The 15,753-nt window shown below is 37.7% G+C and overlaps 5 protein-coding genes across 6 annotated transcripts in view; 2 read left to right on the top strand and 3 right to left on the bottom strand.

The window, feature by feature from the left end:
* The window catches only part of LOC139614818 (olfactory receptor 11A1-like), a 101,988-nt gene that overhangs the window by 35,417 nt on the left and 50,818 nt on the right, over positions 1–15,753 (top strand). The gene's annotated exons all lie outside the window — the stretch shown is intronic.
* On the bottom strand, positions 159–4,247 carry LOC139614830 (olfactory receptor 11H2-like). The gene has a single exon (XM_071472458.1). The coding sequence runs from the start codon at positions 2,493–2,495 to the stop codon at positions 1,569–1,571; it is 927 nt and encodes a 308-aa protein (XP_071328559.1). The 5' UTR covers positions 2,496–4,247; the 3' UTR covers positions 159–1,568.
* LOC139614836 (olfactory receptor 6N2-like) lies at positions 4,660–7,631 on the bottom strand. Its single transcript, XM_071472465.1, has one exon. It carries the CDS (start codon positions 7,110–7,112, stop codon positions 6,201–6,203), a length of 912 nt encoding a protein of 303 aa, XP_071328566.1. The 5' UTR covers positions 7,113–7,631; the 3' UTR covers positions 4,660–6,200.
* LOC139614837 (olfactory receptor 6N2-like) lies at positions 8,986–9,897 on the bottom strand. The gene has a single exon (XM_071472466.1). It carries the CDS (start codon positions 9,895–9,897, stop codon positions 8,986–8,988), a length of 912 nt encoding a protein of 303 aa, XP_071328567.1.
* Positions 9,729–13,378, top strand: LOC139614834 (olfactory receptor 6N2-like). Its single transcript, XM_071472462.1, has one exon. The coding sequence runs from the start codon at positions 12,449–12,451 to the stop codon at positions 13,370–13,372; it is 924 nt and encodes a 307-aa protein (XP_071328563.1). The 5' UTR covers positions 9,729–12,448; the 3' UTR covers positions 13,373–13,378.

Genomic DNA, 15,753 nt, shown 5'->3' with positions numbered 1-15,753 from the left:
AAAACAAATATTTAGCACCTTACAAATTAATAACAGTGCTGTCCAAATTCTCCTTATGAACTAAGAAAAATCATCATAGAAAGATACGAATCACAATTCCCAGTCATGATTATCAAAATAAAATTGTGTGGAATTGAGTGGAAACAAGATGCAGATTCCTGATTCAGATCGTGGATTCTTCTTGGATTCTACTCAAAAAGACAGTCATATGATCTTTTAGCCAAATCACCCATCTATGTCCCACTGCCAAAGGCTTCTATCAAAGAAAGGTTAGAGGAAAGATAGAACTGGGGAAGAACTGGTGAGCTGAGATGTTGGACTGAGTGAATGTTGTCAAGGTATGTCTGCATTGTTGACTTCTACAGTTATTGTCATTAAGGTATCGAGCCAAATCCTAAAGTGTGGAACATCTGGACTGTTCAGAGCCCAGCTGCCACACATTAGGGATGCATCCATGAAACCCATCACAGGAAGTAGACTGCCCAAGCAGGGATCCACTGTCAGAAAGGGTTTTTCCAAAACATCACTTGTATCTGGCTTATTGCCAAAAGGATTGAAAGACACTGATCTACCTACACGCTTTACCAGTGTCATGGGTCAAGTACGTCTTTGTGTTTGAGAGATGGACCTGATCCTGTAGTTAGCAAAGTGCTGTGACTGGTGTCAGTCCTGACAGTGTTCTCTGCTGTCCTGTTCCGCAAGGTTCTCACTGATTGATTCTAGATCAGCCAAGGACGAGTGATATTTTATGTCTCTGCGCTTTCCACAGTGACGTGATTAGATTTTGGTGGTTAAAGGTCAAGGTCATGGTGACCTCACAAAACACAGATTTGGTCTCTTGAATGTGATTGAGACAGTCTTGAGGGAATTTCTTCAGATTTGGTACAAACATTCACTTGGACTCAAAAATGAACTTGGTTTGGTGGACAAAGTTCAAGGTCAAAATGACTTCACGTTCTTGTGAATGCAATTTATCAGTGAAACCCCCAAAGGTAATGCCATTAAATCTGGCACAGTCATTCACTTGAACCCAAGGATGAATTGATTAGAATTTGGTTTATCACACAATTTAACACAAATTTCTAACATGATAAAATTATGACATGATGACATTTTATATTGAAATGGTCAAAGGTCAACTTCACTGTGACATCATGTTCTTCAAAAACACTGGCCATGATTCAACTCAGGAAGGAGAGACTGACGATATATCCTGCAACCTAGCAGGTTGGCAAAGGCATACAACCATTAGGTGGTAGTTGTGGTCTCTCCCTTATAAATTATATATTATGTCAATTCCTCATCAAGATTGTGATCAGGATCTTGATAATGATTAAGATCATTAAACTGTGATGCTGAGCAAGAGCAGTGTGCAGGATCTTCTTTTCTCAATATATAAAAGTCAAAAAGGCAAAGGTTTTAGTCATCAGACTTTAGAGTTCAAACACAGGGCCTTACCAGTGCCAACTCAATATGTATCAAACTATCAAAAAAAAAGATTGTTTCAATAAATGACTGTACATTAGCATCACAAACACCATTGTTACCATACAATCACTTTTAATACATCACATAACTTTGGTTTGACAGAACAACCGCTTCAGGTGTTTAGAGATTTCTTTCATTTTTAGTCCATATATAATTGGATTGAAGAGTGGATGATAGAGAACTGCCTGTAAAGTCATAATTAAATGTACAGTTTTTGGAAAATCATGCACAACTCTAATTACAATAACATCATATGCACACAAACAGGAGAAACCGAATAAAACCAACAGGTGAGGTAAACAGGTTTGTGCAGCTTTTTTCCTCACACTTTTACAACTTCTATAGGATATTACAAGTATCCTGGTGTATGTGAAGAGTATGAAGAGCAGAGGGAAAAGTGCAATGTTTGTCAGGGCAGCAACACCAAACATAGATCGTGCTTTTGAACTCACACAGTGTAGATTGTAAATTGAATTGTTACAAAAAATTCCATTTAAAATGAAATTACAGAGTTTCATATCAGCACTCAGTATAACTGGAACTGCAATCTGACAAGCAGGTACAAGCCAAGCTAAACCCAGAAAAATGCTCACAGTTATTTTTCTCATGATAGTTGGATATTGCAGGGGTTTACATATAGACACATACCTGTCATAGGCCATGGCTGACAACAGTAAAAACTCTGAACCACTTAAGGAGTAAAATAGAAAAAACTGAAAGAGACAGGCTGAATAAGATATGATCTGTTTTTCAGACAAAAAGTCAATTAACAACTTTGGGTAGATATTAGTGCTGAAAAGAACAGAGTTGATTAACAAAGCAGCAATGAAAATATACATAGGCTCATGAAGGTTTCTGTGAGACCAAATTAGGCACACAATGGTGAAATTACAGCAGATTATTAAAATATACACTGTAAACATGATCAAAAAATAAAGATATCTGTATTTTTGCACTTCCACATGCCCACCAAGAGTTATATATGTCACATTATTCTCATCATCCATTAATCTTGTTTTAAGTAAGCGTTCAGTAAAAAAAGCAAGCAGATTACATAAACAGTATACATTAATGGAAAATTGATTACAACAAAGAAAGTTCTCACTTTCACAAAATTACTAACATCTAACCTGTAACAAAGTGTCATCTGACCTTACAATGCATTTGGTGAATGTTCATCTCCAGCAATCAGAAAGTGCTTAAGTCTGTGGCATGTTTTTATTAGATTTCTTCAGCCTCTATGGATCTCATTAAACTCTCCACTAAAATAGATCCTATTCTAATATGTAAAGAACCCTGGAGGCCTTAAGTTGCAGTGTTGTTTGACCTCTTTTACCTTGACTTATGCTGTATTATACAACATTGTGGTCTTCTTGGATGAAATTCAATATTGTGATCCAAGTGTAGGCATTATTGTCACTCTCATAAGGGATAAAGGTATCTTTATTATGAAAATGTCTGTTATGTGTCCACTGCCAAAGACCTCTATCAAAGAAAAGGTAAGAGGTAGATAGTGTAAAATAAATAAACAACTGTTTTCCTTGGCGAGCTGAGATGGTGTGTGGATGCTGTGTGATTATGTCTCGGCTGACTTCCACCATCTGTGTCATTAGGGTACAGAGCTAGGTCCCAAACAGTGGAACATCTTGACTTTTAAGAGTCAAGCTGCCACCAAAACTCATTAGGGACGCATCCACCTACAGGCTTTACCCATTTCACGGGTCAAGTAGCCCACGTCTATAGGACAGGAGGACCTGACCTGGTAGTCAGCAAAGTACTGTCACTGTCAGCCCTGTTATACCACTTTGCTCTATACAACATAAAAAAAATCTGGTTTACCTGACTCAGTACACCACCCAGCTCCTGGTCCAGGCCACGGTCTCTCGCCTTGACTACTGCAATGCTCTTCTGACTGGCCTCCCGTCACGCTTGGTGAAACCCTTGCAGATGGTCCAGAATGTGGCAGCCCATCTGGTATTCGATCAGCCCAAAAGGGCACATTTCATTTCACTACCCATCGACCTACACTGACTACACTTACCCACCTGAATCAAATTCACTAATCCTGCTTCCAGAGTGACTTCTGGGTCTGCACCCATCTATTTTAACTCAACCATGCAGCTGTAGGGCGTTTTCACACCTGAAGTGTGTTTGCTCTGGTCCGATTTAGTTGATGAGTTTATAAACTTGTAATTTTCCCCTTGGTTTGGTTTGCTTTCACACAGAGAAAAACTTAAGTGAATCAAAACGGATCACTAAAACCACGTGAGAATGTTCACTCTGCTTATTGGTCAAATTGTCTGGCATAAGCAGGAATGTAAACATATGAAGAAGGTCCTGCATTCTGGACTGTGACCCCTATGCAACATGGATCAGCATCAGAAATAAAATGTCTTCACAGCTCTAATATGTATCTGGGCATTTTACCTACATACTAGCTAACAACAGAATGCAGATTTGCTCCAGTGCATCGTCATAAAGCTGTACAGATTCTGACTGAGTGAAGACGTGCTGGTGTAAGACGTTTGAGAAGGATAGATCTAATAATGAGGATATACAGTGACATGATACATGATATGTGACATGATAACATCTCATCTAATCGTCCAGCTCTAACCTGTGAGTTCACCTACTAGTTGAATTGGATTAAATGCAGAATTCTTTCACACCATAAACGAACCGCTCCAGAGATCGTTTGGGACAGGACCTAGACCATTTCCTTGAAAGGGTCTTGGCGTGATTGTTTTAGTCTGCACCCGAGTGTGATCACTGTTTTCACACCTGCCCTTATGCTCTTTCTTGGCCACTGCATTCCTCCAAGAAATGTCTTCTGGCATTACCATTCCTACACAAAAGACAGTCTCACTCCAGACTGTTCTAGTCTGTGTTCCCAGATGGTAGAACAAGCTTTTGAAGTCTATCAGAGCAGGGGCATCCCTCTCTATCTTCAAGAATCTCTCGAAGACTTATCTCTTCTAAGGCTACGCCCTAACAACCTAACTAGCACTTACTATGCACTTAAGGTGCAGTTCTTTACTTGATCTCCTTGCACTTATTAAATAGATGTAGTACTTTGTAGGCCACAGTTTCCTACTGCACTGAAGCTTTAGTGATGTCCATTACTTGTAACTCACTTTGGATAAAAGCATCTGCCAAATGAGTAAATATAAATGTAAATTGACATGCCTAAGGTTGTCTACAACTCTCCTTTGGTGGAGTCATCTCATAGATCACCTGGATTTTCTTTTGCACGTGGTTGTATGCTATCTCACGTCGGTTTGTATTCAAAAGGTTGACTTACAATGCACATATTAAACTTTTCTCCAGATTCAGAAATATTCCACAATTGTTTTTGCCCTTCAATATGGTGAAAGGACTGGTGACACACTCCTCTTTGGTTCTGTTATAACCCAGTATAGCATCCACTATCGCTACTATGTCACTGAGTCCGTCATATGTCTCTGATTTTTCTTTGGAATTTGTCTATTGCCATTGTCACTTTGAAGGGAAATCCTGTCGTTCTGCTTTTCAGCAGGAATATTGTGTGTGTCAACTTGATATCTCAGTAGCCTGACTGCTAATCCAGGACATCAAAGTATTGGGCTCCAAATAGTTTTGGAGTGATGTCATCCGATGTGAGAAGCAAGTAGTGCAAGTCGTGCAATCTGTTGTGTAGATCCAGTGGGTCACTCACAGTCTCGCCACACTCATTCATCCAGTTTAAGCTTTGGTGATAATGCCATAAATCATAAAATGGCACCAACCTCCTGTTATTAGCAATTGCGTAGCATAAATGGGATCTTGCACCTGTTACATCCCAGAAGGAATGTCAAAAGAACTGATACTTTGGTACCATGTCACTGGTAAAATTCTGATGGCACTTGTTTTTCTACGGTACTGTAGGTACTGAGGGTACCGTAGATTTGGTAGGTACTGGAGATGTGATTCTTCTAGAACTGATGAGGACAGTATAATAAGCCTACAAGGGTTCAAGTCTGACATCAAACTCGAAGAGGAAAAGAAGGCAGGCACATGTGTATGATGTACTCTCCTGGGAATTCTCCTTTGCACAGGAACACATCTGCAGACTCCTTCATGATTATGTTGAACATCCTTCACAGTCTGCAGTGTCTACACTGGATCCCTTCAGCTACACTACTCCTGTGCACTCAGACACACTTGACACCTGTGACAGAAAAACAGTAGACTTGGGAAAAATTCAGACCCTCTGGGTCGAAATGGGATTAAAGCATCATTATCCTCTTAAAATACTTAGCTCTCTTCTACACAAAATTTGATAACTAACAAAGTCAAGAATTGTTTTTACTTAACTTCCTGTGTTAATTGTGTTGCTACATCATGTGTATTATTTTTATAGCAAATAAAACTTCACCAGCTTGTATGTATGTTGCATCATTGCAGTAGCAGAAATAAGAAATTGCCTGGAGACAATAAAAAATATAACATAAATTCTGAACCCCAACATGAACTAAAGCTTTTGCAACCATCAACACTCACATTTTCCATGAGAAATAGTAATGAACATCTTTACATCATGAAAAAATTCCTCAGAATAAATACCTTTCAAGGATCATTACACTCTTCTCACACTAGAATTGTTATTATTACAAAAGAAATGACACATTTTAGATTAACATCACTAACACCACTATAACTTTATAATCACTTTTAATACATCACACCATTTTGATTTAACAGAACAACCTTTTCAGGTATTTAGAGATTTCTTTCATTTTCAGTCCATATATAATTGGATTAAAGAGAGGATGATACAGAATCACTTGTAAAGTCATTATTAAACGTGCAGTTTTTGTGAATTCAGACCCCAGTCGAACGATAATAACATCATATGCACACAAACAGGAGAAACTAAATAAAACCAACAGGTGAGGCAAACAGGTCTGTGCAGCTTTTTTCCTCACACTTTTACAGCTTCTATAGGATATTATCAGTATCCTGGTGTATGTAAAGAGTATGAAGAGCAGAGGTAAAAGTGCAATGTTTGTCAGGGCAACAATACCAAATATAGATCGTGCTTTTGAACTCTTGCAGTGTAGATTGTAAATTGAATTATTACAAACAATTCCATTTAAAATGAAATTACAGAGTTTCATATCAGCACTCAGTATAACTTGCACTGCAATCTGACAAGCAGGTACAAACCAAGCTAAACCCAGAAAAATACTCACAGTGGTTTTTCTCATGATAGTTAGATACTGCAGCGGTTTACATATAGACACATACCTGTCATAGGCCATGGCTGACAACAGTAAAAACTCTGAACCACCTAAAGAGTAAAATATAAAAAACTGAAAGAGACAAGCCGAATAAGATATGATCTGTTTTTCGGACATAAAGTCAATTAACAACTTTGGGTAGATATTAGTGCTGAAAACAACAGAGTTGATTAACAAAGCTGCAATGAAAATATACATAGGCTCATGAAGGTTTCTGTGAATCCAAATTAGGCACACAATGGTGAAATTACAACAGATTATTAAAATGTACACTGTAAACATGATCAAAAAATAAAGATATCTGTATTTTTGCACTTCCACATGCCCACCAAGAGTTATATATGTTACATTAAGTTCATTCTCCATTAATCTTTCGTTAATAAAAAACGTCAAGTCAGAGAACAGGCTGATTGATTAACCAGTACACATGAGTGAAAATTAAAAAGAGCTCTCACTTTTACAATATTACTAACATCCAAACTGTACTGGAGTTCCTCATTCTTTCATCTGACCTTAAAATGCACTTGGTGAATGTTCATCTCCAACATTCAGAAAGTGAACTGGTTAAGTCTGTAGAAAGTTTTATAATTTTGCTTCAGCCTCCATGGATCTCATTAAACTCTCCACAAAAATAGAGTCTAATATGTAAAGAACTTCATCAAACCCTGGAGGCCTGAAGTCACAGCATTGTTTGATCTCTTTAACTTGGACATGTGCCTCAATACAACATTATCCTATATTACATTAAGTTTGTCACCATAGAAATAACTTGATATTTTCTGTACTAACTGCTGTTCTCCCATGATGCTGTTTTAATTGGGACTAGAGAAGGGTTGTTCGTTGAAACAGATGTACTTCTCTAGATAAAGTAACTAGGGCCACTTGCAGGACAATATCAAATTATCAGTAACCCTCCTAAAGGTGTAATATGACTTTTCCTCCAGTAAGATGAGAGATGGTCATTCGTACAAACCCATCAATTTTATAAGCGACCTTACATGTTGGCCTAAGTGCATGCACTTTGGATATGTCTGCACCATTGGCAGAATCAATGTAATACAATGTTTATTTTTAGTTTATTTGATACGATGAGAGGGAGGACCCTGGGTCACACATTTCTGCACAATGGTAAGAATGACACAAAAAGAATTATTTGCATTGTGATCCTTGATCGAGTACAGCATCAACTGGGTGATTTGGAACATGGCCCATAGTCATTCTGGAAAAGGATAACCCAAACTCTTGCATCTCCTGGTTGGCATGATCACCTCACACAGTCACCTTTCAGTAGTCCCCACAATACTTTAACATCAAGAAGCTGATCAGATGCACTGAGAAATGACTTCAAATTAAAGTTCTAGTCCAGTAATTTGGATTTCACTTTCTCAAGCATCATGGTCTTATAGAGTCATGTTGCTGCTAACCAAATGTACCTGAAGAGTCGATAGATACATTTGGGTGGGTTTTTCAGGTTCATAGCCACCAACCAGAGTCCTAGAGCTTTGTCCTCCTTTGGGGGTTGATCCAGGTCGTACAGAGCTCCTCTTAGACTGTTGTTGAGTTTGATATTCAAAACATTCCTGCTGGAAAAATTCCCATTGTTTCTTTGAATTATTATGGCACCCTCTTACTGGACACATAATACTAAAAAATTTTTAATTTAGAACAAGCTAACAGTGCAGACGTATCTGTAATTAACTCCTGTTACACAACTTAGGGTGACAACCAGGAGTTCAGACACAACTGGAAGTGTTCCACTGACATCCATGTTACCATGGAACATAAGGTGAATAGCCTGGTATCACATAAATGTTGTCAATGGGCTTTGCATGCCCACTGTAACAAAAGTCTTAAACTCAGTTCATACAACAAGACGAGGTAAAAAACCCAACTAACTCAACATATAAGAAAAATTAGATAAAGCTTGTGAGAGACAATTCAGAGACATCCTCCCTCTGCAGACAGCTAGACTGTCCATGACTGACTAACAAAGCTGCAAATGACATTAAAAAAGACATGTTTTTGAATAACTTTACTACATTAATTTGTTATTATATTGTTCAAACTGAAGATTCAATTAACTGTTCCTGTGAAGAATAGTAACAAACATCTTTACAGCATGGAAACAAAATGCTCACACTAAATATCTTCCAAGGTAGACAGAAAAGTGACTGTACATTAACATCGCTCACACCACTGTTACTGTTACACCACTTTGAATACATCACATCACTTTGATTTAACAGAACAACCTTTTCAGGTGTTTTGAGATTTCTTTCATTTTCAGTCCATATATAATTGGATTGAAGAGAGGATGATACAGAATCACTTGTAAAGTCATAATTAAACGTGCAGTTTTTGGAAATTCAGACCTAAGTCGAACTATAATAACATCATATGCAGATAAACAGCAGAAACTAAACAAAACCAACAGGTGAGGTAAACAGGTCTGTGCAGCTTTTTTCCTCACACTTTTACAGCTTCTATAGGATATTATCAGTATCCTGGTGTATGTAAAGAGTATGAAGAGCAGAGGGAAAAGTGCAGTGTTTGTCAGGACAACAACACCAAATATAAATCGTGCTCTTGAACTGGTACAGTGGAGATTATAAATTGAATTATTACAAACAATTACATTTAAAATGAAATTACAGAGTTTCATATCAGCACTCAGTATAACTTGCACTGCAGTCTGACAAGCAGGTACAAGCCAAGCTAAACCCAGAAAAATACTCACAGTGGTTTTTCTCATGATGGATTGATATTGCAGAGGTTTACATATAGACACATACCTGTCATAGGCCATGGCTGACAACAAAAAGAATTCTGAACCGCCTAAAGAATAAAATATAAAAAATTGTAAGAGACAGGCCGAATAAGATATGATCTGTTTTTCAGACATAAAGTCAATTAACAACTTTGGGTAGATATTAGTGCTGAAAACAACAGAGTTGATTAACAAAGCTGCAATGAAAATATACATAGGCTCATGAAGGTTCCTGTGAATCCAAATTAGGCACACAATGGTGAAATTACAACAGATTATTAAAATGTACACTGTAAACATGATCAAAAAATAAAGATATCTGTATTTTTGCACTTCCACATGCCCACCAAATGTTATATATGTTACATTAAGTTCATCGTCCATTAATGTTTCCTAATAATAATAAATGTCAAGTCAGAGAACAGGCTGATTAATTAACCAGTACACATGAGTGAAAATTAAAAAGAGCTCTCACTTTTACAATATTACTAACATCCAAACTGTACTGGAGTTCCTCATTCTTTCATCTGACCTTAAAATGCACTTGGTGAATGTTCATCTCCAACATTCAGAAAGTGAACTGGTTAAGTCTGTAGAAAGTTTTATAATTTTGCTTCAACCTCCATGGATCTCATTAAACTCTCCACAAAAATAGAGTCTAATATGTAAAGAACTTCATCAAACCCTGGAGGCCTGAAGTCACAGCATTGTTTGATCTCTTTAACGTGGACATGTGCCTCAATACAAAATTACTCTGTACAACATTAAGTTTGTCACCATAGAAATAACTATATAATATAGATATTTTCTGTTCTAACTGCTGTTCTCCTATGGTGCTGTTTTACTTGGGACTGGAGAAGGGTTGTTCTTGAAATAGATGTACTTCTCTAGGTACAGTAAATATCCATCCATACATTAATTTTCTATACTGCTTATCCAAACTGGGTCGCCGGGGGGCTGGACCCAATCCCAGCTGACATTGGGCGAGGGCAGCGTACACCCTGGACAGGTCGCCAGTCTATCACAGGGCTAAGGACAATATCAAATGATCAATATATCTACACAACCTTCTCAAAGGTGTGATTTGATTTTTCCTCAAGTTAGATGAAAGATGGTTTGTACAAAGATCATCACCATCAATTTTGTAAGTGACCTGAGATGTTAGACCAAGCATTTTGGTTATGCTTGTACTGTTGAATGGGAGAAGCCCAAGATTCTATTAAGATTGTCTAGAATACATTAGAATGGAGGCATCCATGAGGACACCTGAGTAGATGGCCAAACCATCCTAACCCAACTGCAGCCCTTGAAAGCCATAGGCATTTTGAGGGCATCATCTGGCTGAGTTTTCAAGAATAGCATGAAGTTAAGGACATGCATCAACCACCTACCACCAAATCACATCTGAGATTATCCATTAAAACCAGATCACATAGGAGATCTGTCTCAGCAGTGACTCTAGTGTCAAAACTGCTTTTTTTCTATAGATCACCTTTTGACGGGTAGGTTCAAGAGGGTGAGGTGTTTTTGAAGTTTCATGTTAAAATCCAGTTGAATGAGGTACTACTAAACCCTTCTCATGTGCAGGAACCCCAGCAGAACCACTTCTTGTGGCCAAGAAACCAGAGGATGGACCATTATGTCAGTCCATGAATTAATTGTGTTATTGTGGAGTAAGTGGAGTATGATAGCATAAACTGGAAGAATGCATTTTCAGTCACAGAATAAATGCCATACAATATTTATTTTAGTTTATTTGACGCAATGAGAGGGAGGACCCCGGGTCATACATTTCTGCAAAATGCCAATGATGACACAAAAATAATTATTTGCATTGTGATCCTTGATCAAGTACAGCAACAACTGCGCGGTGTGGAGCATGGCCCATAGTCATCCAGGAAAAGGAAAACCCAAATTCTTTCATCACCTGGCTGGCATGGTCACCTCACACAGCCAGCCACCCCACACTACTTACCTATCAAGAAGCGTATTAGATAAAGTGACAAATGCCTTCAATTATAAGTTCTTGTGCAGTAATTTGGATTCAGCTTTCTCAAACATCGTCATCTTGGAAAGCCATGTAACTGCTAGACTTTGTTTTTTGTAACACTGCCACAATTCACACATTTTCAAGTTGATTGTGCTTCATAAAGTGAAATTGCATCAAGGCGTGTATCTGTATCACTTTTTTGAATCCGACTGCTTTTTTGTGTACAACATTTTCAGCTTTTTCCATACAGTTTTAGTATGGATCCTGGACACTGAGTAGAGTTCTGTGTCGTCAATAATCGCTTCATTGTCAACCAGCATTTATGAGCCCAAATCTCTCCCCTTTCCATCTTGTCAGTGAATTGATGTCAGCTTATCATTCAGCTTTTTATTTTACTTTTTTAGATGGTAAAAACCTGGTGGATGCTGGGTTGGGACATTAGAGCTCCGACCAGTACAAATTTCAGTGTGCTGCTTCATAGCGCATGCGGATTCAAGTCTCCAGAGTTTGATAAAGTTGTTTACATGTTGATTACTCTTTGTGAAAAGTTTAATGAGATCCAGGGAGGGTGAAGCTTTCTGATAAAACCATTTCACAAACTCAAACTGTGCTCTTTGTGAGCTACTGAGATGAACACATACAAAGTGCATTTTGAATTGAGGTAACTGTGAATGTATGAGCCATTCAAATATAGACATACCTCAATCTTCAAACTGAAACCTCTTTACTTATTTGTGATTTAGGTGTGTATGTTATACTATCTGCCTGTCAACAGTTTCTGAGTTTCTGAGGTTTAGATATTAGCATATACTATGTGAATGTTTGATTACTGTGATTAGAGTGAGAAAGAGACATGTTCTTGAAAGTGAGACCTTTTTTTCAATTTTCATCCTGTTATTATAATATCCCTATTTCAAAATCAGTATTTCATGTTGAACTTTTTTAATGGATGAAGAATTAAATGTAACATATATAACTCTTGGTGGGCATGTGGATGTTCACAAATTCAGATACCTTTATTTTATTACCTTTTTTATAGCATATATTCTAATAATCTGCAGTAATTCTACTATTGTGTATCTGATATGGATTCATGAAAACCTCCATGAACCTATGTACATTTTCATTGCAGCTTTGTTAATCAACTCTGTCCTTTTCAGCACTAATATCTACCCAAAGCTTTTGATTGACTTTTTATCCGAAAAACAGATTATATCTTACAAAGCCTGTCTTCTTCAGTATTTTATGTTCTATGCTTTAGGTGGGTCAGAATACTTATTGTTGTCAGCCATGGCCTATGACAGGTATGTGTCTATATGTAAACCTCTGCAATATCCAACTATCATGACAAAAACAACGATTGAAGTCTTTCTGGCTTTAGCTTGGCTTTTCCCTGCTTGCCAGCTTGTGGCATCAGCAACGATGAGCGCTAATCAAAAGCTCTGTGACTTTACTTTGAAAGTAATTTTTTGTAATAATTCAATTTATAAACTTCATTGTGCAAGTTCAACTGCAATAACCATATATGGTGTGTTTATTTTGCTAAGTGTTGCACTTTTTCCTATGCTCTTCATAGTTTTTACATACACTAAAATATTTATTGTAACGTATCGAAGTTGCAAAGAAGTCAGGAAAAAAGCTGCAGAGACCTGTTTGCCCCACCTGCTGGTTTTAATTAACTTTTCCTTGCTGTGCACGTATGACGTCATTATAGCTAGATTGGAATCTGATGTTCCAAAAATTGCACGTTTTATGATGACTTTACAAATATCTTTGTATAATCCTCTTTGTAATCCAATTATATATGGACTAAAGATGAAAGAAATATCTAAACACCTCAAACGTTTCTTATGTCTAAAAATTAACTAATGTTATCACAGTTAATAATAACAATAATTTCTCCTGTAATAACAGTGTAGACATGTGATTTCTCTGATCTGATCCTTGGAAAGAATTTAAAGTTAGATTTTTTTTTTCTACCTAAGATGCAGTAAAGGTCATTATCAGCTTCCACAGTTTGATGACTGATCAATTTTCTGCCTTTATAACATTTCTGTCCCATAAATCAAGGTTTCAAAGTTTCATTCTGAATGTTTCATTATGTTTTAAATTAACTGTACAAATACAGAATCCTATTAATGATTTACATTTTGGTATCACTGTGGGTGAATTGATGAAGTTTATAATAACTGCAACTGTGAGATGAGACCACAATACACCTGTTTTATCCTCTTTACATTGGCCTGTTTCTATCAGTTTTTATTTTAGAATCATATATAAAACTTTCAAAGCACTGCATCGCCTGGCAGCTGTGTTGTTACTGAACTGTGGTGGAATCCAAAGAATTGAGTCGAAAGGCCAGATTGACTGAGACCTTTCTGCAAGGACCCAGGGCTTCTGGAACAATCTGCCAGAAGACATCCACTAATGTTACTGAACCATTTCTCAAATCATACATTTATCACAAAGTATACTATGGTTTTATTTAACTTTGCTCCTTTATATCATTGGTTTATTATCTAGTCATTTTTACTTCTTCTTTACATCTCAGTATTGTTGCTGTGTCCTAATCCTGTTTTTAACTTTTGAATTACCCTGTTCGGCTGTTTACTCTATGACCAACATCAATATGGGCATAAACTGAACATTTTAAATGTTATAGGCATCATAGTGTAGCAGAGTGATACCATCTTTTCAATGTGAGTCTTAAAAAACTGAAGTCTACACTGTAACAGTTACAGACAGTCTAAACTTCACTGTACAATCTAATCACACTCACACAGTAATTTTCCTGTGCTACATTCAAGACATAACATTCACAATAATAGTCATAATAACAGGTCTATAAGCTCTGTGAGCTAAGATACCAGAAAGCTAATGTTTTTATTCCATTAAATAAAGGGTGTTTCTCAGGACAAAATAACATAGAGGAAAGGAACATTCAAAAGATCTCTTCTTTGTCAAGACAGTGTCTGTAAGACATAACAAAACTTATTTATAGAAGTTTATTCTTGATCTTAGGGCTTCAACTCAATGCCTTCAGTAACAGATGGAACTGGCTCACCACATTTATATTGTGTATAAATCCATGTGGAGTATTGTCCAATTTGTCGATTGTTGCAACTGGTGCTCACACTTATGAGTCTCATGTCCATTACCGCCATTAGTCAGCTGATCATCACTGCTATGATTTACTTGACTGTTGCTCCCAAAAGTCACTGATCCTATAAATCATCTGTTAATCACCACCATATATCACCAGCCCATCACTACTAAGAATCCTCAAGTGAAAATATACAGCTTCTCTTGCTGGGTTGACTCCACCACTGTCCTGACAAAGCTTCAGTTACAGTCCCAGGTTCCTGCCTTTAACAACTGTATGACCACAGAGGTGAGGACTCAAAGGCATGACTCAGGCACATGACAGATACATGATTCAGTGGTTAAAGTCTCCATTTGCCAATGGAAGTCAGGAAAACTTTCACTTTCAAACATTAAACCTACAAAGGCTAAACAAAAAAGAACATGTTGAAACACTTGACTCAAAGACTAAGGACCACCTGGGACTGGAGAAAGGGAGCACAAAACAACATGCACTGAGGAGGGGAGGACAATGAGAGACAAGTGAAACAATTCGAGGCAGGGCAGACAGTCAAACTGGCAGGAGACACAAGGAAATTTGAGTAACACAAAAAAACAGGAAATGGTGCATCAAAAATAAAGAAAACATAACCTAAGACTCAGAGCTGGGCATGACAGTACCCTCCCCCAGGGTGAGGTTGGGGGAGTTGATAGCAGTGGAAGTCTCAAATGAGCTCAGCAACCAGATTATCGCAGGAATAAACCTACAACCTCTTTTAGGCCCATAGCCTCCTAGTCAACTAAATATTGATATCCATATGCATGATGAGGAACTGCTAGGAGATGCTTGACAATGTACATTGATCCACCATCAATGATCCAGGAGGTTGAAGGGGGTCTGGAGGTGGATACCTGCAGGTTCTCTCTAACACGTTTAATATGGGCCACATGGAATGTGGCGTGAATCCTGCAGCACTTGGGAAGTTTGAGATACACAGCAACGGGTTTGATCACTTTTGAGTCAGGAAATTGACCCACAAACCTGGGAGATTTCACTGTCAGATCCTATGCCCAGTCCACCATGATCAGCCATCCTCTTGTACCATGTCAGTGTCCTGAAGAGAACTTGCCAGGCCCACCTCCAAATCTAATGACACTGGCAACGCTGA

Source organism: Trachinotus anak, unplaced genomic scaffold (assembly GCF_046630095.1).
Source record: "Trachinotus anak isolate AG129_WGS33_773 ecotype Australia unplaced genomic scaffold, CSIRO_AGI_Tana_v1 ptg000039l, whole genome shotgun sequence".
Classification (NCBI taxonomy): domain Eukaryota; kingdom Metazoa; phylum Chordata; class Actinopteri; order Carangiformes; family Carangidae; genus Trachinotus; species Trachinotus anak.
This window is presented reverse-complemented; position numbering and strand designations above follow the sequence as displayed.

What these genes read in the sequence shown, in the direction of transcription:
- LOC139614830 (XM_071472458.1), bottom strand. Translation starts at nt 2,495, where the DNA reads ATGGATGATGAGAATAATGTGACATATATAACTCTTGGTGGGCATGTG.
- LOC139614837 (XM_071472466.1), bottom strand. Translation starts at nt 9,897, where the DNA reads ATGGACGATGAACTTAATGTAACATATATAACATTTGGTGGGCATGTG.
- LOC139614836 (XM_071472465.1), bottom strand. Translation starts at nt 7,112, where the DNA reads ATGGAGAATGAACTTAATGTAACATATATAACTCTTGGTGGGCATGTG.
- LOC139614834 (XM_071472462.1), top strand. Translation starts at nt 12,449, where the DNA reads ATGGATGAAGAATTAAATGTAACATATATAACTCTTGGTGGGCATGTG.